General features: G+C 38.7%; 1 protein-coding gene across 1 annotated transcript in view; it reads right to left on the bottom strand.

Moving 5' to 3' along the window:
- Positions 1-25,358, bottom strand: part of SLC44A1 (solute carrier family 44 member 1) — a 45,603-nt gene extending 20,245 nt beyond the window's left edge. Inside the window, exons 1-5 of the mRNA XM_074166402.1 lie at positions 25,311-25,358; positions 22,812-22,901; positions 20,209-20,351; positions 13,285-13,421; positions 1,452-1,545 (exon numbers count right to left, since the gene is read on the bottom strand). Of these exons, the coding sequence (XP_074022503.1) occupies positions 1,452-1,545; positions 13,285-13,421; positions 20,209-20,351; positions 22,812-22,901; positions 25,311-25,358 (512 nt within the window). The remainder of the gene's footprint in view (positions 1-1,451; positions 1,546-13,284; positions 13,422-20,208; positions 20,352-22,811; positions 22,902-25,310) is intronic.
- Positions 25,359-25,699: the final 341 nt, after the last annotated feature.

Here is a 25,699-nt window from a genome sequence, read left to right as displayed (position 1 = left end):
CAGCCTACAGGGTGCTGGGTTTTCATTTGTTTGTCTCCACAGGATTCCACTTACCCTCCAAATTACACTAATTTACTCAAATAATTTAACTATAAAAATCTGAAAAACAGAGTAGTTTACAGATACAATACTGGCCTTTTTTGCTTTAGGGCATTAAGTTCAGACTTTTCAATCTCAGAAAATATTCAATCATATTGAACATTTTATTCATATGAAATAAAAAAGGGAAAATACTCCACCTACAAAACAGCTTTTCAAAAATAACTTGAGGTAGTTTTTGTGAGGAATTTACATAGTGTCATTAGAGCTCTGACACATTGTTCTATCCTCCTGTTTTCTTATTAAGCTGTATTCATTCAGACTGAATGACATGGGAACACACAGTGAGAAAAGTCAATATAATTCTGGCAAAAATTAAGACTGACAAGCCTTTTCAGTATGCAAGCTGGCACTGAAGTTTTCATTTGTTTTTGTATTACAGCTGTAACAGCTGGTTAGCTGCATGCAATATTAATCTGCTGTGGGGAAAAGTTAAAAAAAAAAGTTAATATTCCAGCTGCTACTTATTGTCACTACAATATATTAAAAAAAAATTGACTGGAGAGGTTACCATGCAGACAAGAGAGTTCCAAAATCAAGGTTTTTAGAAAAGACATAATTATAGCATTTAATAAAACCATAACAGAAAATTATGCAGAGGGAAAGACTGAAGTTACAACCCAATACTGAAAATGTATCAAACTAAACTTTGAGAAAACACAACCTGATTCTTTTTGAGTGAGTGGAATTACTGACAGAAGGGTGTGCACACAGCAATGCTCATCTCCACAGTTCCAGCCAGCATACCTAAGCAGAGTTTCTGGAGCTACAAACTTTCCTCTCCTACTTCACAAAAAGCAGTCTAGTAAAATATTTTAAACAATAAAATTCAAATCGATCTGTTTATAAAGTACAGCCCTCTTTTTGGTATTTGACCATCCTCATGTTGGTCATTTGGGGACTGGAAGAGTGATAAAAGAAGCTATTTACTAAATCTGACTTTAGTAAGGTGTAAGAAGTGGACACTGCAGAGAACTGTGTGTGAATATACCCTTTTTCTTCCTGAAGATCCAAAGTGTACCATAATTGTCTCTGATCTGCATTGCTGACAGGCAGCTGGCTTTAAGGTGAAAGGCAGTAAAATAGCTGATACTCAGCCCAGCATTAGTTACATGAGAGAGGAGAACTTGAAGATACCAGTTCAATATTGTCAGTAACATATACGTGAATAGTTTGGGTATTTCTTTAAGAGTTGCTTTCAAAATGTCTTTTAAAAACATGTGGCAATAATGCACTAAAACATCCACCTGTAAGACAGAATAAATTAGTGCTACATATTTTCTAAAGAACTGTCATAAACAAAACAAGTCTCTGCTCCCTCCACCCCCAATCAAACAAGATGTCAATATTACCTCTCTGGAACAGGATATTTAGGACATAACTTGGCAGCCCTTGGGTCTGTAGTGTATTCAGATGGCTGTAGTTCATAGCTACATAGACTGGATCCTGTTGAGAGAAAAAAAAAAAAAACCACCAATGGAGAAAAAAACAACCACAAATATTCCTATTATTTACAAACAGTACTCAAGCTGAGATAAGTCCCAATTCTGCAGCTCCTCATGCTACTGCCACAAAGTTATGCTACAGTTCCTCCTGTAATGCAACAGTGGATCAAGCCCAACACAGGCTTCAGTGTAGCAGAATGGGACTCTTCATTCAGCTTTGGGTCTTCCAACATTTCTGTATCTAATTTGAAAAGGCTACTTCACAATGCAGTGTAAAAGAGAAGGACACAAAGCACTTTGAAGTCACCCTCCTCTGCTACTCCACCACGCTTTTTCTTTATTGTTTTTAGTGCATGAATATTGCATAAGACAATATTCTTTATAGAAAAAAACCAAAACATTCAAGGGTTTTTTTCTGGGATTGCTTTGGCATTTTCAAAACACAACACAAGCTCTGACCGCATTAGATGTCCAAAGCTTTTAACAAAGCTGAACGAACTCTATAAACAAATTGGTACAGCACAATAAAGATCAAGTTGCCTGCAACCAAATTCAAACATAATTTAAACTTTCCTCAGTATGTGACACTTGCCTAATGGAAGTACGTTACCCAGACAGATCTCTTCCCATTTGTCTCTAATCAAGATACTGAACATCTGAGCCAATGCTTCTAGGAATACAGCAACTGCCAAATCAGATTGGAGCAGTGGTCTCTCAGAAACTGGAAGAAGAGGTAAGAAAGCCTCCAACGGTATAAGCTGCCTACGCAAAAATGAGTTTCTTCCCAAGTTTGTGTGCTAACAAATTGCTGAGTCCCCAGTGCAAGGGCTCTGGATACATAGCCCTTAGTGTTCGTTTTCCCTATGTAATAAACTAAGGACGTCTTGATCACCCCTAAAATATTCAGTTCTTTCCATTATGAAAGTCTCCTCTCCAGAAATACTTTGTAGCAGAGAGTTCTACAAGCCTCATCTGGACAATACATACACACTTTCACCCAAATTAAACCCAGACTTCTGACAAACAGCCGTATCTTGGTCTGCATGACATGAAACAGAAGTATTATTTGTAGAAATTGTAGAATATTACTTGCAGAAATCTTGTTTACCATTGCCACATTGCTACCTCTATGAAGAGACATCATCTATTTACAGACTGAAAGAGAAGACAGAGAATAGCAGAGCAGGCTATCCCATGCAGTCTGTGGAACAATACTTAAATACCACTTCTACAAATCATTTTTTTGTGGGCAGGTCGAAAACACTAAGTACACCATTGAAGAAAGTTAGATTTCCTGCAATGAGAAGGTATCAGGTAAAATACCTGAACTCCATTTTCAATTATAATGTTTATGTCAATCCTTACGCCTCTACTTGCTTATGTGGTAAACATGGCATCAGGTAAACAGACATCAGACAAAACCACCTACCTTACCTCATATTTGTAAATGTAATATCTAAAAGTAATTATTATTCTTTTTAGACAAAAAGGCTCTATATTGCTGCAAAATTTTTAATCTCTTCTTGTAGACGTGAAAACTTCTAGATCAAGTGTGTTTACAAACAACTCCAGAATTTGATGGAGGGGCAGCAGTAGAGAGTGTCACACGTTTATCTTAAAAACAGAAGGAAAAAGAAGATTGCATTTACATTTATTTTGAGTATAGGCTAAAAGCTAAGTTATAAAGACAGCTAGAGTAAGAGGTCCTATAGGAAGAAGTGGGGGGGCTGTATATGAACAACTGTATACAGATTCATGACACAGAAGGTTCAGTGCCAGCTCGGTACTTTTGCCATTCAAGACTACCAGTGTCAAACTACAGTTTAAGTACCTTATGCAGAAGCCTCCACTAAGTCTAAGGGACACAGCTGATCTGTGAATGCCCACGCCTGCCTCCTTGTGACTTCCACCAGTTCACGCAGAAGGGAAAAAGGGCAGGATTTGCTACAGCCAGGGAAGGAGAATCTAGGTTCTTTGCACCAATGTGTATCTGAAGATCTTCTGTTTGTATCACAAATGTAAGCCAAGCAAAACTGAATGCCAGCTCCTGATCTGCAACACAGGTCACAAGCCATTCAAGTAGGACTTGTAGACCAGGGTGACCCAACAAACCCCTGGCTGTGGAGGAAACTGAAGGCACCTTGCGAGGTCCCTCTGAACCAGTGGACAACTCTAGCTGCCACTGTCATCTCTTCTAGGAACTGCTCTTTGGATCTCTTTCCTTCAGCTGTCCACCTCATGTAGCATGCTTCTTTAGACTCACAGGCAAGCAGAAAAATATTTTCATGGAGCTTGTCAGACAAGGGACATTAACCACCCTGCATTTAAACAAACTACTAGTCCAACGGCAGAAATAATGGCCATGAGATTTATTTGTTCTTTTTTTCCTATATAATTAGGCAGAATAATTTTTTACTATTCCCATAAGTATTTATTTATATTTTGAAAACCCTCCGACTTCTTTAATATCACATTGGGAGAGTTCCACATCAAACTTAAACTGATTTCTTAACAAAAAAGCTCCTGTGCCCTGGTGAAGGGCCTGGAGCATAAGTCGTATGAATAACGATTGAGGGAGCTGGGACTGTTTAGTTTGAGGAAGAGGAGACTGAGGGGTGACCTCATCACTCTCTATAACTACTTGAAAGGATATTGTAGAGAGGTTGGTGCTGCTCTCTTCTCACAAGCAAACAGCGATAGAACAAGAGGGAATGGCTTCAAGTTGCAACAGGGTAGGTTGAGACTAGACATTAGGAAGAAGTTCTTCACAGTAAGAGTGATCAGACACTGGAACAGGCTGCCCAGGGAGGTGGTTGAGTCACCATCTCTGAATGTTTAAGAGTCATTTAGATGTGGTGTTGGGGGATATGGTGTAGGGAAAAATCTTTGTAGAGTAGGGTAGATGGTTGGACTCAATGATCCCAAGGGTCTTTTCCAACCTGAATGATTCTATGATTCTATTCTATGATCAATAAATAAAAGTTTGAATTTTGTGTGAAAGCAGGAGGAATGGACTGTTTTGCCAAACCCTCCACTAGTTATTCTGGGTTAGTAGAGACTGTCTTAGCATTTCCAGTCTTACTATTGCTGTTTGAGTTTGCAAGGCCTGCAAAAGCTTAAAGAAGAACTTGTATCATCTACTTTGCTGAGATAATTAGTTTACCAAAGACACTACTATTATTCTTAAATTATTGTAACTCGTAAATGTTTCAAAAGAATTACGGGTAGAATTCAGAGAACAAACTAAAAAAAATCATTAAAGCAATACATCCTTTGCTTCCTACAGCAGCGCACATATTTCTTCTGGAGAAATCATTAGGTGAACAACATCAAACTGACCTATAGGGATTGGATTAGAGATCCCAACATGCTGTAACCTTAAAGAAAAATGCTTCTCAATAACGCAGACCAACAGTTGCTGTGCTACTGGTAAGCACACTGAGTTTACTCGTCCTACAGTGCTGTATTTGGTGCTTTCATCTACAAAGTTATATTCTGGAGACACAACACAGCTTCTGTTCCATGAATAGAGTTGCTCCAGCCATTAGAATACTTTGGGGGCATGACTGGAGCAAAGCATCTCAAAAGACAAACTTTCCTTTCAAGCTTAACCTAGCCGTAGAAGTGAAACCCTCCACTTCCTCTAAAGGCCTTCTTTCTCTTTTGGCTAGGCTTGGATTAGTAAGGAGCTGAACAGCCATTATCTCCGGCTTTCTGAGGAACAACTACAATTAGCACAAATTACGTAAAGATGCCGTAGAAAGCCAGGATGAAGGCTGGGGACAAAACTCTTATTTCAAAGATTCTTCCCCACTGAGAAGACAAATTAAAGGTCTTGTGCATTCAGAGGAAACAGCGCACAAAACAACAAGACATACCCCCCCAGTTCCCACAGCAGGACAGTAATAGGGAAGTTCCATACTAAACTGAGTTGGTCAGATAAAACTAGTTTTAGAGACCAGAACTCCAGTCCAGCTTTCCTTCCTGTATGTGCTGTGCTGCAAACAAACACACAAAACCTCTGCTAGTAGCATCACTATCTATACAAAAGTTTACAGCTTGAGAAATGGTAAGACTTCTGAAGCCATCTGCTAAGAGGACCAGCCCACAGAGGAAACCACTGACATTAATGCTGGCCGAATGACAGTGGTGGAAATCACACCAGGGGCTCTGGATCCCATTCTCAACAGTGTTAGCAGGAACTAAAACAAGGACTTCCAGATTTAAAAACACGGACGCATATTCATAGTCAAGGATTTAAGCAGAAAAATACAGAACTATATAGAGATACTTGGAATAGGATCAGCACCAGGAGCAGAACAGTCACCTTAGAAGCACATTCCGCTTAAGTTAGGCACAGCTCCACATACCCCTTTTCACAGGCACATGGCAAAGCACAGACCGAGAGACTAGGAACCACAGCTTTGGTAAGGTAATTTGCAGGATCTTCCATGTATGGTCTCACTGTTCCGAATCTCACTGACAGTATGCATGTATTGTGCACATACATGACATAACTAACTTCTAAAAGATCGCATGAAGCAGACATTATAGCTAAAATACTCAATATCTTATTCCATTTCAAGCATTCTCTCTCCTTCTCAAGCAACATCCTATTAATCTATCAGTAACACAAGTCCTCTAACACAAGAATCAGACTCCAGGTAATCACAGACACAGAAATGTGCAGAACTGTTAGCAGGAGTGAGACTGTTTAAATCACAACTATTGGCCTCTGTACTTTCAGCCCAATGCTAATTCCTCTTGGGTTCCAGATGTTTTATGAGCAAGTGTCACCAATAAAAACAAAGCTAACATTGTAAATATATGACTCACAGATGATTATGCTTGACCAACTCACACAATGCAAACTATGAGTTATTGACAGCCAGGTATCGACAGGGGTTGAGTTCACTGGTATCCAGGAAGGACAAAGCTCCTAGACTCTCACAGGGATGAAATTCTTAACACTTCTCTACTTTCCTCACTCCAGAGCCTGACTCAAATCTACCTGTCAAACTCTATCAGCTCCGAGCTGCTAATCTGAACCACGTTACCAGTCCAAAGCTTCATGCAATGAGACAACTTGGTATACTGCCAACCATTGCCTATTATCTTACCGTATGACAGACTAGCAGCATGGCATAGAAAAGTGGAAGCTTAAGACACTGGCTCATGTATCTGTAGGGAGTTTTGCTGCAAATTCCACAGCCAAAAACCACAGAAGAGGTAGGATGCCAAGTGCTACTTCCACAGAAGGTGGTACGTTCCTATCCATTGCTGGCTTCTGCCAGTAAGAGGATAATGTTGCATGACCTCAGAAAAAGCATGCCTACGGGGAATAATAACAAGACTCTCTCTTCACGAACTCCTGCCAAGTGGAAAAAGGCTCAGGCCATCATTAAAGGAAATAGAATGAAGAAAATACCAATGTTGACCAGACTTTTTTCATTCTTTGTCTGCTAGGTCTGACAATGGTAATTATACCCTGTCTACAACTATAGGAAATAATTCTACTCAGAACTTAAGCACTAAGAACACAAAGTTTTGGCTTACGTAAGTTTCCTATTTGTCTACAGGTTTTTAGGGTAAAAATACTCCATAAACAGACAAGTTCACATTTGATGCTTCTTTTAGGAATAAAGCAGCATTGATCTGTGCACAGATTAGCATTAGAGGTGGAAATGAATGAAAAAACAAGAACTCCACTTCTTGGCCATTGATTTGAATATGGTCTGAAGTAGCACTTAATGTGGAAGCATCAGAGGACTGCACAGACATACCTAAATATTGCAGCTAGCCCTTTTGCAAATGGTTCAGGAATACAGGCAGAAAGCCGAACAACGACAGAACTGAACTTTTAACATGGAAACCTACTTTCTCACACCTAGTGGAGTCTAGAAAAATAGTCATGCCTTGAGATGAGCAACATGGCACAGGACAGACCACTTTGCAGTCAGGACTTTTCAGATTAATATGACAGATTTGTTCTCAGTGAAGAAAGCAAGCTTCGTTCTCTAGATCTTTCCACTGGCACTTTCCAGAAGCAGAGAGAGTGTTTTAGAGGAAAGAAAGTAAGGGTTGTATATATCTAAACTCCAAGTTGTTCCAGAAAGACATATCATCACTCCTTTAAAAGAATGAGAATTAGAGGGCAGGAGAAATTACAGCCTGCTTTTACAAATAAATGTGGGACTCAAGTGAAAGTAAGCATCCTGCAGTGCATGCAAGAACGTTCTGAGGAAAAAACAACACAAAGCCTGCTACTTAGATCTTTAAATGTCTCTGGAATTTAAGATCATAAAGACAACTACTAAGATAACTAAGTGCAGTTACTGTTCTAACCAACTGCACATAAATATATATATATAAAAAATTATATCTTAGAGTCAGAACTCATTATAGATACATTTTCAGTTGGAATTAAAAAGCCCAGACTATCTTCTTCTCTATCCTCCCAATTCCTACCAACAGCACAGAAAGTTGAAAACAATTGTTCATTTACTCATTCCTCCATCCATATTTCTTCCAGTGCTAAATAAAATCAGCTATTCTGGAAAGAAATTAAAAATCTATCTAGTGCAGTAGTAGATGTTTCCCCTACTGCATGTTTAGCTCTCCATCACTTGCAGCTCAAGGATATCCTTAAGTACTAACCTATTAAATATTCACACACTATTATTCTAACAGTTTATCCTTTGATATCTAAAATACCCTCATGCCAATGAGTTTCATAAATTAACTGTAACTTGTATGGAAAAGTATCTGGCCCTTTGATGCCTAGTAATTTCTTTTCTGACCTCTAGTTTCATATTACTCAAGTTATGAGATCAAGGAATACAAATTCTTTAAACTTCTCTAAGCTATTCCTGCTTCTAAAGACCTTATTTGTCCTGACAGTTTTCTCTTTTGCAAGCAAAAGAATCCTTGGTCTTTCCTTCTGATCATGTTGTTTGCCTTCTCAGTATGTGTACACATAATATGAAAAAAAAGTTAAGAAAATGCTTTGCAAAGGAAGGACCAGAACACAGCCTTTATGATCCCAACACAGCATGAGCTGAGACAAAATACAATGCCTGTTTTTTCTCTTCACAACTAATAAACATTACACATTCGCACAGTGCTGTGCCTCCACCTAATCCTGTCGCTATCCTCAGCAGCTTCATTATCTCTTTCCCAACTAGCAATAACCATTTTAAAGTACAATGCTAAACGCGCATTGGTTTTTTTCCCCACCACTTCCTTCTGCAGGCATTCCTTTGCATTTGACATTTTATTCCACTGTAACTGATACCAGATTTTTTTTCATGTAATTCTAATTCAGTAGCTGCAGCAAGATTTCCCTGTTCCTCCCCCTTTCCAAATGGTTTATTAATATAATCAATAACACAATATTACTGGAGGACTCCATGTGCAGCCACTTTCTGTTGTGAAAATTATTTCATTCTGACTAGAGGGTTCGTTTCCAACACAAGACAACCTTGACAGGCAGTTCTGGTAACAAGGCAGAGTAGCAGTGGATGACTCCATATCTCAGAAAGAGTCATACTGTACTTTTATTCCAGCCGTTCAAAAAAATGACACTCACTAGATTAACATGTCAAGGTTCCCAAAGACCCAGTAGTGCAGAATCTCCTTAATCATAATATACCCACAACTAATAGGGTACACCAGAGTTCAGGAAAACCATGAGTAAAGCATTAAGCCTTAACCAGCACACTTCCACTAAAAACAAAGTCAAGGAGGAAGTGGGGTGGGGAGAACACACAACACTGGAGCAGAAGAAAACCATCAGAAGTTGGCAGCAACTAATGTGACAAGTATTTCTAAGGCAAGTACCAACAGTATTCTGCAAAGATGTACTTTGATTACTACATATGAAGATGTCATTTTCTTCAGACAAAATTAAAATCCTTTTTGTTTCCCCTATGGTTCCTTCCCATAGCTCAGAGAGATGACCTGCTTTGACTCAGACAGCTTGATTTCCTTTACTGATTTCTTTCAGGTCAGTCTCCATAGCAGACTTAATCTAGCTTTACCTCCAGCTCTAAGTCCACCCAGACCTCAACTAGCCTGGCCTAGCTACAGAATTCTGACAACCGAGATGCCTGCCAACACGTTGTAAAATATGGCTTTAATTTTTGGTTCCTAAATCTGCATGCAGTCATTTAGACAACAGATACAAATATTACTTTCCATAATGATCAGTCAGTACAGTTATCACTGAACTAAACATGAAAGAAATTGTGGCCATCCGTTTAGTGTTTCTTTTTAATAACGAAATTTCATTATTAATTTGGTCAGTCATTTATGAATTATATCTTCAAGGATATTGGAGTTGGATTGGAGTTGGACTAGATGATCTTTATGGTCCCTTCCAACTCTAAAAATTCAGTGAAATTCAGTGATATTTCAAAATGCCTTGGCAAGACCTTGAAGAGAGCATTGGAGTATTTCCTGGACATTATGTTTTGAAGCAGCAATCAGCTTTCTTAAAAAAAAAAACAACAAAAAAACCCCAGCTTTCAGTCACATTACTCAGAATACATCCTTTTTGTTGGCCAAGACCAACAAAAACATTGAATCCCAAGTACTCCCTGTCTGAGGTGTTCCACTGGATGAGAAAATCCTGGGGACACTAGCAGCAGCCAGTTCACAATGTATAACATACTCAGTTGTGTCCAATCCATAGCTCTACAAACTGAAGTATGGGCATGGCTGTGTGAGAACATGAGAAAATGTTCCCAGCCAACGCTGCATGTTTCTGTGTCACCTCCAGGAGTTGCTCCAGAGCATTCCTGTGCTTTACAACTTGCACCTTTATATAGAACGAAGATCTGAGCGGCCAGTTGCTCAGCTTTTTCCTTCCCTTTCTTCTCCTCTTGCAAAAGGTGCCAACCAGCTCCCAGTGTTCCGAATGTCAATCATTCCAAACAGATTAAAGGCACACACCTTCTTGTTTCCCAAAATCAGACGGGCTTTGCGAGGGGCAGACCTCTCCTTTTCTTAGATTGACAGGTACTGGAAATGCAGGACCTGACTGTGGGGGAGCATGTGGGGTGGGGCTGGGAGTGAAGTTACTGTCTTGAAATGGTGCAGCATTACTCACCAAATCAGCTTTTTTCCCAAATTACAGCAGAATAGCAAGTGCATCATTACTGATTCAGGAAGCCAAAAGGCTGCTTTGTTATGAAATGATCTTCAAGCCTCAAGCAAGCATTTTCCCTGCCCCAAATGCTTATTTATAATCTTGCTTACAGAAAAATACAAGCTGTACTGCACAATAAAAGCAAGCTCTGCCATAATTGCTCTGAACCATGCGGGTTGGCAGTTCTGTCATTTTGTGTACAGGCAATTAAGTACCTGTCCCACTTTGGGGAAGGTACCATAAATGCTATGCTAGTTGGAAGATTATACCTGGTATTGGTAAGACCATTAATCAATATAAGGATGTTGTACTTTGTTTTACTATGTCACATCTTTTCATAAAGATGTTTAGATAAAAAAAACTGTATTTGAACTTACCATACCACCTCTTGACAGGCTGAGGCACAATAGAGTATTTCTCTGGGATGGGAGGGTGCTTAAAAGAATTGAGGGTGCTTCATGAAAGAATTCCAAGATGCATGTACAAGTAAAGTGATTTCAGGAAATCAGTGGTTTCAGGCAGAAATGGCTAACTCTTCAAATGCGCATGCAGCTATCTACGCAGAGCCTACCTACAGCACAATTGCTATTATCAGGTTGCAGGAAGGGTTAAAGCTTTCACAAAGGCTCAGCAGAGCATAATTAAGAGTTGACTGCATTCTCTACCCATGTATTTAAAATATTAAGGTGGTTTTCTTCTTGAGCAAGCCTGGAGAATTCAGCATTGAAACTAAGCATGTATGTCTTGTCCTCCTTCTTCAGAACTTGACAGCTGAACTCAAAATTCTAACTAGGTATCATCACAAACAAATTGCAATTAAGCTCTGTGCAGTCATATTCAAAAGGCTCAGATTTCCTTATTATTCGTTTTACAGCTGGGTTTATGATCACTTGAAACAGACTGCCAAACATAATGCTAGTACTAATTAATTTAAAACAGTATCATAGTTACAAAGTGGCTCTCGGAAAAATTATTCTGTTTACTGAGTACTATAGTTTTGGTATTAATTCACTGTTCTTGCTTTATTGTAAGACTGAATTGTGCTTTAACTTTTACTATACATATGCAACATTTAAGGTGATCAATACTTAAGCTGTTCATTTGCTGCAAACCATCGCTTTTTGGAACCTGCACAGGTTATTGAACATTTAAACAGAAACATAACTCTGATGATTACAGTATTTTTCAGAACCGTGTGACTCCAGCCTTCGTCTACAAAAGGAAAGCTCAGTTTAGTACCTATTTTTGACAAGCCAAATATCATATAATGAAAATTGGGACTTGAACTAACTAATTGTTCTGCTTTAATACTAGGTCTCATACTTTTCACCAAGCTTCCTGTAAAGTGAAACAATTCACTCTGATATTCATTTAAAAAATTAGTTTTTTAAAAACCTAAAACAGTAAGGGAAATAAAGATAGAATGAAGAATCATGAGAACAAGGCATAGCATGTTTTAGGAAGAGTGAGTTTTCGTGTACTTTAAAGGATGGTTATGCTGAACGTATTTCAGGCACAGTTAATAAGAGACTTGACTTATAAACATAGAAACAATGTTGGTGGTACCATAAGGCATGGCTGCATTTCACTATTTCAAGAGGTACTTAAACTCCCCTACTGATGACCTTGACTTCACAACAAAAAATAACTGGCCTGCTCAGCTAAGAAAAACTCGGCATACTCGATTAAGGGGTGAAGAGTAAACAGTATTATGATACTGGCTGTCTTCACTGTGGGCTCGTACTTGCCAGCAGTGCACAGATCACCAGAGAAAGCTCCCGCTTCTCAGCCCACCCGCTGCATTTCCTCTGGTCCTGCCATTATTCACTTGGGAGAAGAGGCCAACACCCACCTCTCTACAACCTCCTTTCTCGTAGTTCTAGAGGGCAATGAGGTCCCCCCTCAGCCTCCTCTTCTCCAAACTAAACATGCCCAGTTCCCTCAGCCTCTCCTCATATGACTTGCTTTCTATATGGTTACCTCTTGAGCATTTTATTCCATACAGTGTTAAAATACAGATTGAGCATACAATATCAATATTATTACTACATAGAAAAAATACTGCTCTTGGGGGGATGGGGTACAATATTTCATTTGTTAATATAGTTTCCCGCACATTTCTTTAAAAAATAAAAGTGTAAGAGAACAAAAAACCCCAGGAATTGCACTGTAGCACTGAATATTTTCACATCCACAGCCATACTCCACGCTGCAAGCACAGATGAATAGCAGCATTGCTCTCACTAGCCCCAAACACGAGGACATTTCAATAGCGTTATTATTTAGCGGCAACATCAGAACAGTTCCATAGGAGTTGAGAACATACTCTACAGTTAGACATTCCCTCAAATTCTCGTTACACTTCGTACTCCTGTTTTAACAATGAGCTTTCCAAGCTGACCAGGACATGACAGAACAGAAGCATTTTAATATTGTGAGATTTAATAAAGTTTTAGCTTAATAAAAATGTCACATTATTTCTATTGATATTTCTTAACACATTTTATTTTTAGTTCAGCTAATGCACAAGTCTGTTTTTAATCCTACGAAAATATCTAGTACCTGAACAAAACAAACATGCTTTTTGCATACCATTAGTTTCTGCAAATTTCTGAATATCAGCCAGAGTTTTCAGTTCTTTCCTTGGGCAAGCTGATACACACAAAGCAAGGGACTTGATCCTCTGATGTACTAGATCGATGTTGCATGGATCCAAGAAGAACACATACCTATGAAAGAAAAGAGGTAAATTACTTCTATTTCAATTAAAAACTACACTGAACAAAATAAAGATGGGAGTTGGACTTGATGATCCTTATGGGTCCCTTCTGACTTGAGATACCCTATGACTTTCATTTCAAACTAAAGGATTCAGCAAAAATTAACCTTCAGTCTACCCAGAAACACAGGAAATCTGATATTATCATAATTGCGTGGGTCAAAAGAATTCAGGTATTCACATGCACAACAAATATATGGATATTTATATACTTCTGGATCACAAAGAAAGCATGTTTAACTCTACCAGATTCAAGTCCATTCAAATGGTACTGTTCATAAAAATAGCAGCACTTCAACCTTGCCTCTTCACAGATACAGGTCTAAACATTCACAGCCAAAGCTGCACTCTGACCTTAGACTTGACTTCAGGATTTCTCATTTTCTCCAAAAAGACCCAACAAATCCCATAAGGTTATACTTATGCTGCAAAAAAGACAGAGTCCGTGGCTATTTTAATCAATACACATAATACCAGTAATTAAGAACAGTGTTTTGGTTTAGACTGATTTTCCACACCACAGGTCCATATGACTGAGCAGATTACTATAGTATTTATTTTGAAATAAATATTGTTCAGACATTTCAAGTAGACCTATCTAATGTTAAAGCACAGTATTTTAAAGAGATTCTGTATGATGAGTCACTGGCATTTAAAAAGCCAGTTCATATATGTGTTATAGCTTCCGAGCCAACGTCATCTTCCGGCTATTCACATTTCATCACAAATGCTAACCATATAGCATTGGTATTCATAGCATTGGTCCATTCATGGTATAATAGAGAGGCAGAATATTTTTTTTATTCTGAAGTTAAAGAAGTCTTTCAAATTCCTACAGTTCTGGTGATATGCTATGCATTGAAATACTCCCTTCATGTTATCCAACATCATCACAGGAAAACAACACCAAACCACCATATAAAATGCCATTTCTATTTTTGCAGTTCTCATGATAGGATTTCTTTCTGTAATCAGTAAAAATTCCTTCTGCTCCCAGAAAGCATTTAGGTGCTGCCTGAATGCTTTCAGTCTACATGCCAATTGCTGACTAACTTTCCCCCATACAAAGATGGTTCTATTACCTAGTCTCAGTATACAAGAATTATTACTTCTTAGTAACATTTTGTGGGGGACCTGTGGGATGAGTGTGCGCATGCCCACTAGCAAGCACCACACTGAAACAGCTGCCAAGTAGAGGGACCCATGGGGCAGGAAAGGGGGCCCAGGATTGGGGCGGGGATGGTGGGTGGGCAGAGGGCTGTGCTGCTACATGGGGCATCCACAAATGTGGGGGTGACTGTGAAGCCGGAGTGTCACATGTGTGCCTGCACTAGTGACCTTCTGTCTCTGCCAGCCCACAAGGAGGAGGAGATGTGGCTGCCTGAGCTCGTGTGTGATGTGTGTCCTGAATGTGGGCGCTGTTGAAGGCCAGTCCGTGTAACCAGCCACGTCAGCATCCTGTTTGTGTCTGTCCATCCACGTCCCTCAGCCCGGCCAGAGACCCTGAGTCCTGAGGCGTATGGGGCTTGGCTCCAGTGGCCAGGCAAGAAGTTCCTCCAAACATCCCTTAACACATATAACTGAGGGAAGCCTATGGAAACCAAGTCAGGAACACCAGCATTAACAACCTAGAATCCAACCCACTCCCTATAGTCATTTAAACTCAAGGACCAAGCTGTCATTTAAGGGACAGAAGAAATCAGAATATTTTATAAAATAAATACGACAGTTTTAATTCAAGCCTGGAAATTTAGAGACACAATGCAACTATATTGCCATATGCAGTTTTAACAGAAGTGTACTGTGTTGGCATACCCCTAAACAGACACATGTAACTCAAATACAGCACTGCATAGAGACATGGTTTAGTGATGGGTTTTATCAGAGTTAGGTTGATGGTTGGACTAGATGATCTTAAAGGTCCCTTCCAACCTAGACGATTCTATGATTCTATGGTTCAAAGACAGTTCTGACAGCAATGAGGCAGCTGCAAAGCAAACTTCAAGCTATCAAATCTGTGGCTTCAATCTATGGTCTAGGAAGATAGAAGATTTTTTTTTTTTTTAATTTCTGGGAGCTAAAACAAGAATCAAAATGCTAGGCACCAGTATTACAGAGGAAAAGGTATTTTGGTTTTTGTTTCCAAAGCTACAATTTATTGAAAGTAAGTTATTTTACTGTAGAAAATTCCATACTGTGTTACCACAACAAGTTTTGTTTCTCACTAGAAGAACGTACTTACATGCTTTCTGCTGCAATTTCAGTTATTCAGAATCCACAATAGACTAATTTATTCTTAAGAAAGTAACTTAGATTGGCAATACAAAGACTGAAGTAAACAAAATAGTCATATTGTTAGAGATGCTTCAACACTGCAAATAAAAATTTGTTTGCTACTGGAAGTTCAGTGTATCAGATCCACAACCTAGGAAGCATCTTTAGTCATCTCTATGAAGTATCAGTCCTGCTGAGAAGGACTTGGGGGTACTGGTGGATGAAAAGCTGGACATGAGCCGGCAATGAGCGCTGGCAGCCCAGAAAGCCAACCATATCCTGGGCTGCATCAAGAGAAGCATGGCCAGCTAGTTGAGGGAGGTGATTCTGCAGGTTATTCTCTACTCTGCTCTGGTGAGACCCCACCTGGAGTTCTGTGTCCAGCTCTGGAGTCCTCAGCACAGGAAGGACATGGACCTGTTGGAATGGGTCCAGACGAGGGCCACAAAAATGATCAGAGGGCTGGAGCACCTCTCCTATGAGGACAGGCTGAGAGTGTTGGGGTTGTTCAGCCTGGAGAAGGGATGGTTGGGGAGACCTTACTATGGCCTTTCAATAGTTAAAGGGGGCTTGTAAGAAAGATGGGGACAGACTTTTTAGTAGGGCCTATTGCAACAGAACAAGGAGTAATGGTTTTAAACTAAAAGAGGGTAGATTCAGACTAGACATAAGGAAGAAATTCTTTACTGTGAGGGTGGTGAGATATTGGAACAGGTTGCCCAGAGAAGTTGTAGACGCCCCATCCCTGGAAGCCTGTCAAGGATGGGACTTTGGGCAACCTGATCTAGTTAAAGATGTCCCTGGCCATGGCAGGGGGTTTGGATTAGATCATCTTCAAGGGTCCCTTCTAACTCAAGTCCATCCTATGCTTCTGTGATTCTTTGATCTTAAAAATCCACTTTCTGAAAAATCAAAAAGAAACTTTGAAATAGGGGTGATGAAAAAGTTACGAGTAAAAATAACTGCATGTGATTTTTAATATGTCTACCTTTTGTAACTATAATAAAAATTGGAAATTTAAAGCTCATCTTTAATTTTAAGCTGATTCACATACATAGAGGAAAATAAGGAAAGAGTTTATTTAACTTTTCAAAAGCCACTGCATCTGAAAATAAGGTCAACAGGAAGTTATCTATCCTGAGGCATCTAATTCAAAATAAACTTCAGCTTTTCAAAATGCATCATAGGATTTTTCATGTATGTATAGGATAACCTTCCTTATGCTTTAATATTCAAGCTTATATTTCAATGTGTTTCTTTTTTCACTTCTGAAAGAAAAATACGGATTTCTAGGCAAGTAATTCAAAGTATAATTTCAAAATGACAGGAGGTTAAAAAAGAAAAAAGCATCAGCAATTTTGGCTTCTGACTGGTAGCTTACTAGACAAGTGTCCTCTTACCTATACATGCCCATGGGAAATGAAGCAGTCTCCTCTTCCTTTGCAAAACAGGGAAGACCAAGCATCACCATTGCATACACTACACCTTGATTCTAGAAGCACGGTGGCAAATCATTCCAACAAGTGCATCTTACCTTCAAGTATTTTATACACTCACACATTTGCCTGTGTCATTGACTTTCTGTCAGCCCTCAACACATCTCTTTATAGGCAAAAGGGTACTTTACAGAAAAACCATTTGCTGTGATCTGCAAGCATCTTATGACAATAATGGAGAAGTGAATTAAGTGATCACATGCATTCTAAACAAATTACGGGTAGGGCATGTACAGTTTCACTCAAATTCTTCACATGCCTGCTGCAAACTCTCCCTGGGTTTTTGCAAAACCTAAATCCCAAGAATTTTCCTGAGTCAAAGGCATTTATTAAGATGGAATGTCACCCTAACTCTCCCCTAGAGCAGCACATACATATCTTCTTATACTTGAGTACACAAATTCTGTCCAAGCACCAAAGTACTGGTGATGAAAAAAAAAAGACTGAACTAGCACTTCAGAGACTTATATTTGGCTGCCATAGCCATCACTTATTTGCAAATAAAAGGTCATTTTTTAACCCACTTATAACTGCCAAAACTTGAAACGGAAAGACCTTATTTGAAACAGATACATTTAATGAGAGTTCACTGCCAAGACTAGACTATAATCTCATGTCTGACTCCAGAGCACAGCCTATTAAAGCTGTACTGCTTTTTATTTGTAAAAATAAAAGATTCTGTCTTTGTTGATGAGACTAGGCTGTAAAATCCTCCTTCCCAACGTTAAATCTCACTGGTTTCAGCATAACTGATGCACACAGATCAAACCTTACCCCTGTGAGGACTGTGCTCCCCACCTTTACCACTCAGATTTTCATATCCACACAGACCACATCCATTTCACTTCCTCTTTGCAGTGCCCATGGGTTGCTGTTATTTACAAGGAACAAAGTGTTATTTTTACAGATGATTTAGCTTTTCTGCCTTGGACTGGGAAATGATGACAGAATTACCCTGCAAGCAGAATGAAACAAGAACTTCTTGTTTCCAGAACCACATATGTAGAGCTTAAAGTCCTTTCTTTCTCTACACAAACTGAAATGTACAGGCAGTAAGAAAAGTTTATTTTTACAGTCTGCCTGAGAACTACTCCTATAAAATAGCATTAAATACTCCTGTGAACTGCACCTCAGACACTGCAGAAACTCCATCTGCTAGAGACAGATGCAAAGCAGATAGTTTCTTCTGAAAAACTGCCAAACAAATTTAAAAAGCCATAGGGTGCAAGAGTGGGAAGGGTCACTCGCTTATGTAAGAACTGGCCTCTTCCAAAGCTAGGTACCCTGGACTGTACTTCACTGTGAACAGTTGTAGGATAATCTGTCTTGGCAGGTTTTCTCTCAGTCTCAACCAGAGACGATCATATCCCATATTAGTTCATCCATTCATTTGCTTAGCTCATGCCTCAAGGCAGAATACCTTTACTAAGAAAACAATCTTTTTGAACCATATTAGAACTTTGACAAGCAACAGGCTCTGTGTTAAAAAGCCTGTATTAAAAATAGCTTCTATTTTTATTTGCTGTCTTTCAATCTTGCCTTTACAAAGGGAAATCACTTAGTAGTGGTAGATGTTTCTCCTCATGATGGCCTGGTTTCTGTCACATGTAGGAGACTATTACACTATTAATCGTTACATTTCAATAAGGTGTCTGAGTTTCTCTGCCTTCACACAAACTTAGACACCATTTCTTTCTAAAGGTGAGCAAGTATAAAATAATATTTTTAAATATTGTATTTTCTCTCACAACACTAGAAAGACAATTTTGTATAGAACACACATGATTCTAGAAAGCACTAAAAAGATTTATATAAAATCTAGGAAAATTATGCTGCATAAATTTTAAGCCCTTCAACTCTCCTGGAAGCTGTAATTAGATCAAGAAATTATTCTTTTGACAGAAGACAAAGACAAGCTATTTTATTTAATAGTCAAATTTAAGTCAAATTTAAGTCAAATTTATTTTAAGTCAAATTCTTCTGATAATGCACCAGTTACCAAGCCACATTAAATCTTAAATCAGTTATTTAGAAATCTTTACCATAGCAACTCAAAGTAAGGAGATCTTAGGAAAGCATCCTTCCAAAATAATTCATGCAAATTACAGATTTTCTGTTAGTCTGAAAGTCAACTGTGAAGTAAAAGGCTATCATACTCTAAATTATAGACATCTTAGTTCTTTGAAGCAATCAACAGTGAAACAATCATCCTTTTTAAAATTAATATCACTGTTCTAAGGTTAGACTAAGTAGTTTACTTTCTAAAGTCATCCATGTTGTACAGATGCACTCTGAGCACTGACTGGTAGACAGTCCTCAGCAGATATTCACAGGTTTTCAATCCTTCAGTCCAGAATTCTTGTCATTCAGCTCCAGTACTACTACTGCAGTATGCTTTTTTTCTGCATGATAGGAAATACCTGAGCTGGTTCCGACCTGTAAGTATGTGTTTTCACATGACACTGCTTAAAAGTTTTGTGCATTTTCTCCACAAGCAACTTCTATATATCCCGCTTACAGTTTAAATTTCAAAGTCTCATTTTAATTTGTCAGATATGTCCCACCTCCCCCTAGACTCAGAAACTGAGAATACAACATAAAAGCAAACCATTTCCACATAGATATCAAAGGCCGGCTCCCAAATCTGAAAATACTTGTCATACCTAAAATTCTAACTAACGAGACTTCTTCGGTGGTCTCATACAATCTCCTGCATGAAGTGGATGCTAAGAAAGGGAAATTCTTCAATGACTTAGCTGTACCCATATTGCACATCTGTCAACATACACTCTCCAAGTACTGTTGCTGGTTGTTACAAAAGATTGTTGTTCTGTAGAAGACTGGAGAAGAACAAGTAGCAATGAGGCAGCCTATCCCTTTTCCCATTTTATTGCAAACCACTCTCAAAGGAAAAAATGTTTTGCGTTTCCTGGTTTACAGAATGAAGCATTTGAATCACATACTCACTTCTTGTGTGTGAGGTCCAGACCACTGTTGCTTATTCCCTCCACCTTGACATTTTTCTGTCCACAAATATTTCCGTAACTGTCATATCCTGACAGCAGTCTTGCAGCTGCTCCTGTAGCTATTGAAAAGCCACAGATAAAACCCTGGAGGAAAAAAAAAAATCCCACAGTTAAGTAATACTCTGTTTGACAGCTGGGAAAAGTCAGTTTAATTCATTTGTTTCTTAGAGTTTTTTTAAAAATTCTTTCAGACCAAAGAAGGTGAGACAAGAACCCTCCATAGAGAATCATTGTGCAATTATAAAATTAAATGTAAGACATAAAGAGGCTTCAGACATCTAACACTGCACATTACAAGGTGTGTTAAGAATCTTGTAGGTGTGTTTTTAGAGTCATACTGGCAGCAAGTCGTGGATGAAGCCAAAGGGAGGCCAAAGACACGCAAGTGAAGGGGAGCTACAAGCAGAGCTGGAGTCGTCAGGTGTTAGTATGCATCTTAGAAGATTCCAGAGAGTCCAGATTTTCTTGCTTTAAGATTTTATTTTCTTCCTTCAAATTACGCACTTTCAAAGACGAGATAGAATGAAGAGGCCTATCTGACATAAATTTCTTTCAAGGAAACCCTCTAAAGCAAGTGACCATGTCAAGATCGCTATGGTTCCAGGTGCTGGGTTCAAACACAGGAAGAAAACAGATATAGAGCAAGAGAATGCAAAATGACTCAGAGTAATGTGGAAAAATATCCAACATCAGGCAGGTCTTGCTGTGAACTTTGAGAGATACTTCACTATCAAAGGTACGATCAAGGCAGTGATGATATCAATAGGAGACTGGCCCAAAAGAGTCATTATCTCTCTAGCAGCACCACTGACGGGGAGAAGTGAACCATGGACTCGCTCTGCTACCACCAATGAACTGTTTTTTACACGAGACAAGTTAAGATTTGAGAAGGAGAAGCAGAGTAAACAGCTGAGACGAATGCATGGAGCAACAGATGGCAGGGAGAGGAGCAGATGAGATGATAACAGGTAATGAAGTCAGCACAGAACAGTTAAAATGCAGGTTGTTTCAAGGGGCCAAAGATCCAGGACCATGACCTCCTCTGACAAACAGGCTATCACTATAGAGAAGTTCCAGACAGCAAGCTGGTCATTATCTTTCTCTGCCCAATGCACTAATGCACTTATAGACTTAATACTCAAAGTGAAAAACAAGGACAAAGTGAGCAAAAGGCTATCACAAGCAATAATTAAAGCTGATTTCCAGCACTCGCCTTCCATTTCTCAGATCCCTTACTATTCTGTAAAGGACATACTAGCATGCATTTTACATACAATAGTACTCAGGTTCTTGGCTGGTTCAATATTTTTTTTTCCCTACACTCTGGGTAAGGGAAATCATGTAATTCCTCCCCCATCTAATCTCATCTACAACAGTGTAGGGATACCCTCCTGACCCATCATGGTACTTCAAGTGAAGTAGTAACTGAGTACTTGACCCAACGGGATAATTGCTCTGTATATTATGTTGCTTAGATAGAAAAATCTGGGACACTAACCCACAGCAGACTAATTTATAATTGAGGGAACAGGTAGGTATAGACTGAGTAAGCAGGGAACACGAACAAAGGCAGGAAAAAATAACCACAAAAAAAAAAAAACCCTGCTTGCTTCAGGAAGTACTACGATTTTTAAGTTTTTAAGATATTCACGTTACAGTGAGAATATAATTTGTACAATTTAAACAAAAAATTGTCGTATTTACATTTGAAGTGCAGCCAGTGACACTTTGGGGCAAGAAAAAGAAATTTTTCAATGGAATAATTCCAAAGACCAGAGACCAAGGGACAGTAGAAAAGAAAGCTGACAGCACAGAACTCCTGAAGTCCTGTGGGCTACTGCTTGCAACACAGAAGTACAAGACAGTGGCAGACATTCTCTGCTTAGGAAGAACATCATACATAGGTCCACAAAACAACACAAGATGAAAAGAAGCATACTTCTAGTTTTTCACTAATCTGCATGTCTTGGAGGTTTGTTTGTTTTTTAATATAAAGTGCACGGTGTCATGAGGTTATTTTGAGCAAGGGCACGGTTTCATCACATGGGACAAAGCTGGGATAACTCAGAAAGAAAGATTTTACTATTAGTAATATGGTTGTTATCAATAGGTTCTTTTACTAAGCATCCAAGAAGAAAAGTCAACTGTTTGATATTCAGAATCTTTATTTCTCAGCAAAATGTTGGCTGATTCACAGAACTGTTTACCAGACTCAAAACTATAATTTCTGGGACTTCCACAGTCACACAAGGAACACAAGTCTAGGAGTACCTCAACATAGTGAAAATCACTCACAAATGAAACCGGAGTTTCAGAGGAAGAGGATCTGGAGCAGGAATTGATACAAACAATAAATTATGGATCCCTACCAAAGGCCTTTGATGTGTACATACCACCCATTTCTGTTCCACAGATGACAGATCCCACGCCAGTATATCCAGGATACCCAGTGACTAAGTGAATAAAGAGCTGTAAAACTTTTTTCTAATGAATGGGAACTCTTCAACAATATACCATTCACAGAATCCTTTGAGGTTTACTCACCATTCCTATGCAGAAGAGGATGAATAAGAGCAGCCATGGTACATCTGTGCAGCTATGGTCCTCCAGAGGCTTCCACTCTCGCTTGGAGCTCTTGTGTTGAGAAAAGAGAGATGAGGTTAACAACACTTATTTAATTGTCTCTGCTTATAACAGAAAAAGGCAGAAAACTATTCTCCAGGGCATTAACATCCAGCAAGAATTCTCTTTAATCTCTGATATGGCTGAAGTAACGTGGCAAAAAAACTTCAAGAGTAAGGCTTATGAAAGGCACTTCAAAAGTAGCTCCACTGGAGGCTAGACCGACAGTTTATCTAGGAATTAACACGTATTTATCCACAAAATAGGATACTATTTTTCCTGTTAACAGGAAAGAGAAGATAATGGCACGGAATCAGCAGTATCTGCTATTGCCGTCTTTCACAGCTACCTTCCAGTAATCTGCTTTCCAAGAAGGATAAAAGGTTAAACTTTTCAAAAGCTCCTAAGTTTTAAAACGCTACTAGCAGGTTTAACAAATAGTGGAGGTAGAGAGGAAGTGATAAATTGCTGTTAAAGGAACAGTTCTCTACCTGCCAATAGGCAGCTGAGCTTAATATTTCAGCAAAGAAATCACTAGTCAGTGATTCAGCCCAGGTGCCACAAAGGAAAATCCTGTAGGATTGAAACACTCAATGATGGAGGCTCTATTGCAAAGTACAAAGAGGCAGTTGTAAGCAATTCAAATAGTTTGCTGCTCATGAGGTAAAATTGCTCAAGTGTGTAAACACTGCTAAGATAATTAAAGTCTGTTAAAAACACTCATTTTGCCATCTAGGCAAAATGCTTTTAAGAAAAGAATGTTTTTAAGACAAGAATGAACATCAGCTGTAGGCGCAAAACTAACCAAGCTACTGGAATTTGGTTATTTTAACAAAAATATTGATTATAGCTACTTTTAAAGATACACAGTTGCACAGACAAGCTTTTTCAATTAGTTCCTGAATACTAACTGTTCACATATGCCTACTAAGACCCAAAAACCACACACATTGTTTTCATACTTGAGGAAGAAAACGAGATTGATATACGGAATAATACAGAACAGCTCTCAGAGACAGAGCAGAAGGGGTAACCTATTCAAATTTCGAATTTCTTTTCTGTCTGAAGACTTTGAAGCATGTTCAAGACTTTGTTGACAAGGTAGCAAATGTCAGTACTGAATTAAAACAGAATGGTTGGGAAAATGTCAACAGCTTTTATCTCCAGCATGTATTTTTGCAGATTTTTATCAAAAAAGCTACAGCATGTAAGTCATGTGATACTAGTAAGGTATTCATGACATTGTGCTTGTGAATTAACAAAAAACAAAGGAACAAATAATAGAATTAGAAAACTACAAACTGGATATAATATAAATGAAATCCTATATGCACCATGCTTCAAAATGCACAGTTTTCTGTGTCTTTCCATTGGGGAATCCTGTGCTATTTTTGCAATCTTGTATTAAGGAAGTTCCACTTGAAGATGTTATATTTATATTGTTAATCAAACTGTCCAAATTCACTCTGAGTTCTGAACAGCCAAACTTCTTTTTATTTTACTCAATAATCAGTAGTGAGAGGTGATACAAGGTCACATTATGTAGTCTACTACACTAATTCAACAAAACTGTTTTCCAATTCCAGCAGTTCACGCTTAAAACTAACACACTACTCAAACTTAACATTTACAACAAGATTGTGAGACTTATATTGTTATAATTAGAATAATTGTAATTCATAAGATACGTAAAGCTTAACGCGTCCTATTCCTAAATTCACTCTACAAACTCTCGACTCTTTAGAGATTTACTTTCATTTACAAATAGCAGAGACAAATTTCAGCTGTAGCTGCACCTTAAGAGTAAGCAAGGGCAGCAGTAAAATACACCGTGTGGTATGGTTTATTTGTTTTGTTGGGATTTTTATCCTCTCTGTATCATCTGCAAATAAAATCTTTTAATAGGATTTTCAAAAGCCGCTGGACATCCTCTGGAATAGTTCTGGCAAAGATTCAAGTTGTCTAACTAGTCATAGTTACCGTAAGTAATCTAGTTTATTTACTAAGTGGACTGCAATTTATACTTCAAAAAGAAACTTGAGATACCATGGTGTAACGCACAGAGGAATTCATTCTGTGTCCATAGCCTCTACTCTGCTCCAAAACATAATAAAAAGTAAAGGAGGAAGGTATTTTAAACAAAAGGTACCCTTGGAGGCAATTCAAAAGGCACTAGATACTTACCAAACCTCAATTTAATCACTCAGCATACTAACATGGTATGAAATTATCATCTCTTCGATGATCTCAAGGGTCCCTTCCAACGATGAAGATTCTGTGATTCTGTGACTATACATCTTTAGAACAATGTCCTTCTCTAGAAGGCTCTCCGATCTTTCTTCTCTCCAGATCATGCTACAACCAAAGAGAGCTCCCAGTATGTATCTGCTCTTTTCTTTTCAGTTCCTTCCCTGTACTCACAATTCCCACTGTATCTTCTTCCATAGCTTCACAGCCCTTCATACTCATCTTTGATGCTGGTGTCCATATCTCTCTAGCAACTACACCCCACCCACTCCACACCCTTAGATGTTAACTGAAACCTTGATATTCATGCTTGGGCAACACAAATTGTTAATCAATGGTCAACATAAGGTGTAACAAACATTGTTTGTTCTGCAGTCTGGAAACTATGCTTTGTCTCCGTTGTAACTGAAATGCCATAAAATTTTAGCAGACATGCTTTGCCTGCAAATCTAAATCAGCACTTCTACTGATTTCAGCTTTTCCTCCAGACAGATGAAGTGCCTTCAATATTTGCTGAGGCAAGAAAGCTAGAGGAAAAATAAAAATTTTGGAAACTTTAAGTT

The sequence above is a fragment of the Numenius arquata genome, chromosome Z (assembly GCF_964106895.1).
Source record: "Numenius arquata chromosome Z, bNumArq3.hap1.1, whole genome shotgun sequence".
Taxonomy (NCBI): domain Eukaryota; kingdom Metazoa; phylum Chordata; class Aves; order Charadriiformes; family Scolopacidae; genus Numenius; species Numenius arquata.
This window is presented reverse-complemented; position numbering and strand designations above follow the sequence as displayed.